This window comes from Vulpes lagopus, chromosome 13 (genome assembly GCF_018345385.1).
Source record: "Vulpes lagopus strain Blue_001 chromosome 13, ASM1834538v1, whole genome shotgun sequence".
In the NCBI taxonomy this organism is placed as follows: domain Eukaryota; kingdom Metazoa; phylum Chordata; class Mammalia; order Carnivora; family Canidae; genus Vulpes; species Vulpes lagopus.
The window spans coordinates 9,278,545-9,280,825 of NC_054836.1; the positions used below are offsets into that span (position 1 = coordinate 9,278,545).

Consider the following 2,281-nt stretch of genomic DNA (forward strand, 5'->3'; position numbering starts at 1 on the left):
CTATAGGATTATATATCTATGACATCTATACCTATACCCATATCAGTATTTATATAGAGTTACATATATATGAATATAAGGTTGCCTGGGTGACTCAGTGGTTGACCATCTGCCTTTGGCTCAGGGCATGATCCTGGAATCTCAGGAGAGAGTCCCATATCAGGCTCCCTGCATGGAGCCTGTTTCTCCCTCTGCCTATGTCTCTGCCTCTCTCTCTTTGTGTCTCTCGTGAATAAACAAAATCTTTTTAAAAAAGATATATATGAATATGATTATAAAAATAAATTTGGAGTTGTCTTATATGAGATTTGAGAATATGCAGTCTACAGAAAACCAGGATTTCCTCATTAAACCAAAAAAATATTATACTTTTGTATAATTACAGTACGCAATCCATATAAGGATCAAAATATCCAAGTATGAGAAATCCAGGTTTTAGGATTCACATTTCAGTTTACCATGTATAAGACTGATATTTATAGAAAAAAAGAATTAAATGAGAACACTCTAGTCAACCACAATCCTGAAGAAGAACAATGTCCATGATAATTAAAGCTCAATATGCCTATGTGTCAATGTAATACCTCTCTTTGTCCTTGTAGTTATGATAAATTCATTTTTAAAATTATCTTCTATTCATTCCCATAACTTGATATATATACTGACCTGAGTCATTCATTTTCAAAAAATTGATTATTCCAACTTAAGATGTTGGATTTTTCAGAATTCTTTCTTTTTGCCAAGATTAAGTTTTTGATAAGTTAAAAAATACAATAAGCTTAATCAATACAATCAAACAAGGGGATGTTATTATGGACATTAACCTCTATTTGCCAACTGATAATATACAAAATGAATAAATTGTGGATTTTGTCTTGCATCTTGACTATATTTCCTTATAGTCATTGCTTGAACTTACCATAAAAATGTGAAATATTTGAAGAAAAATGCAAAGTGTTTCAATTTATATTGTTGCCTATAAATCTACAAAGGTCAGTAAACATTGGTTACTTAATTATATTGATGAGATGCATATATTTGGGCATAAAACAAAGAATATATGAGAAAAAACAAAGCATAAAAATTATCAAGCAATTTGTTCTCTAGACTTACCCTTCCCTAACATCTTCAAGAATGCTCTGACTACTTCCTTATTGCGGAGGCTGTAGATAAGGGGATTCAGCATGGGAGTAAGGATGGTGTAGAAGGCAGAGATCATCTTGTCCTGGGTGGGGGAACGATCTGAAGTGGGCCGCATGTATATGAACATGGCTGCTCCATAATACATTCCCACCACTGTGAGATGAGAGGAGCAGGTGGCAAAAGCTTTCCGGCGTCCCTCCCCAGACCCCATGTGAATGACAGCCACAATAACATGAACATAGGAAGCAATGATTACTGCTACAGGGAAAAGAAGCATAATAACACAACAGATAAATATCATCCTTTCAAATAACAATGTGTTGGTGCATGAGAGAATGAGAAGGGCAGGGACATCACAAAAAAAGTGGGGTATTTCCCGGGCTCCACAATATGAGAATGACAAAGCAACTGCAACTTCAATTATACCATCAAGGGAGCCAAGAATCCACGAACAAGCTGCCATAAGACCACAGATTTTCTGGTTCATGAGAATTGAGTATCGTAATGGATGACAAATGGCAACATAACGGTCATAGGCCATTGTAGCCAACAGGAAACATTCTGCTCCAAGCAGGGACACATAGAAGAATATCTGAGCTCCACAACCAGCCAGAGAAATGGACTTGCTGCCAGACATATAGTTGAAGGCCATCTTGGGTACAGTGGTGCAGACAAGCATGAGGTCCATCAGAGAGAGCTGGCTGAGGAGGAAGTACATGGGTGTATGGAGCTGAGTGTCCAGGTAGATGAGGAGAATCATAGCAGTGTTTCCCATGAAGGCCACTGTGAAGATACCCAAGACTAAGGAGAAGAGGAAGATGTGGGTGGGGCTGTAATTGAAGATTCCCAGCAGGATGAAGCCTGAGTTGAAGGTCTGGTTCTCCCATGCCATGATAAATGTGTTTACTGCATGGAATACAAGAAATGACACATGGCTGGGATTGTGTTATAGAAATATCAAGGTCTTCCTTCCTAAGTCACCACTTCTACCAAAATTCCTCAGCAAAAGAAAGTTGTTTCTCTGGTCATATTTTTTTTTCATTTTTTTCATTTTTAGGGTATGTATATTAAAGCATCCTTTAGCTTGATATGATTTTTAGTGCAACATGCATTGTTCACAGACATAGTAAGTTATACA

The 2,281-nt window shown here is 37.1% G+C and overlaps 1 protein-coding gene across 1 annotated transcript; it reads right to left on the reverse strand.

The window, feature by feature from the left end:
* Positions 1 to 1,087: 1,087 nt before the first annotated feature.
* LOC121474980 (olfactory receptor 2M3-like) lies at positions 1,088 to 2,035 on the reverse strand. The gene has a single exon (XM_041728129.1). It carries the CDS (start codon positions 2,033 to 2,035, stop codon positions 1,088 to 1,090), a length of 948 nt encoding a protein of 315 aa, XP_041584063.1.
* Positions 2,036 to 2,281: the final 246 nt, after the last annotated feature.

Coding starts and splice junctions, on each gene's coding strand:
- LOC121474980 (XM_041728129.1), bottom strand. CDS start 2,035: ATGGCATGGGAGAACCAGACCTTCAACTCAGGCTTCATCCTGCTGGGA.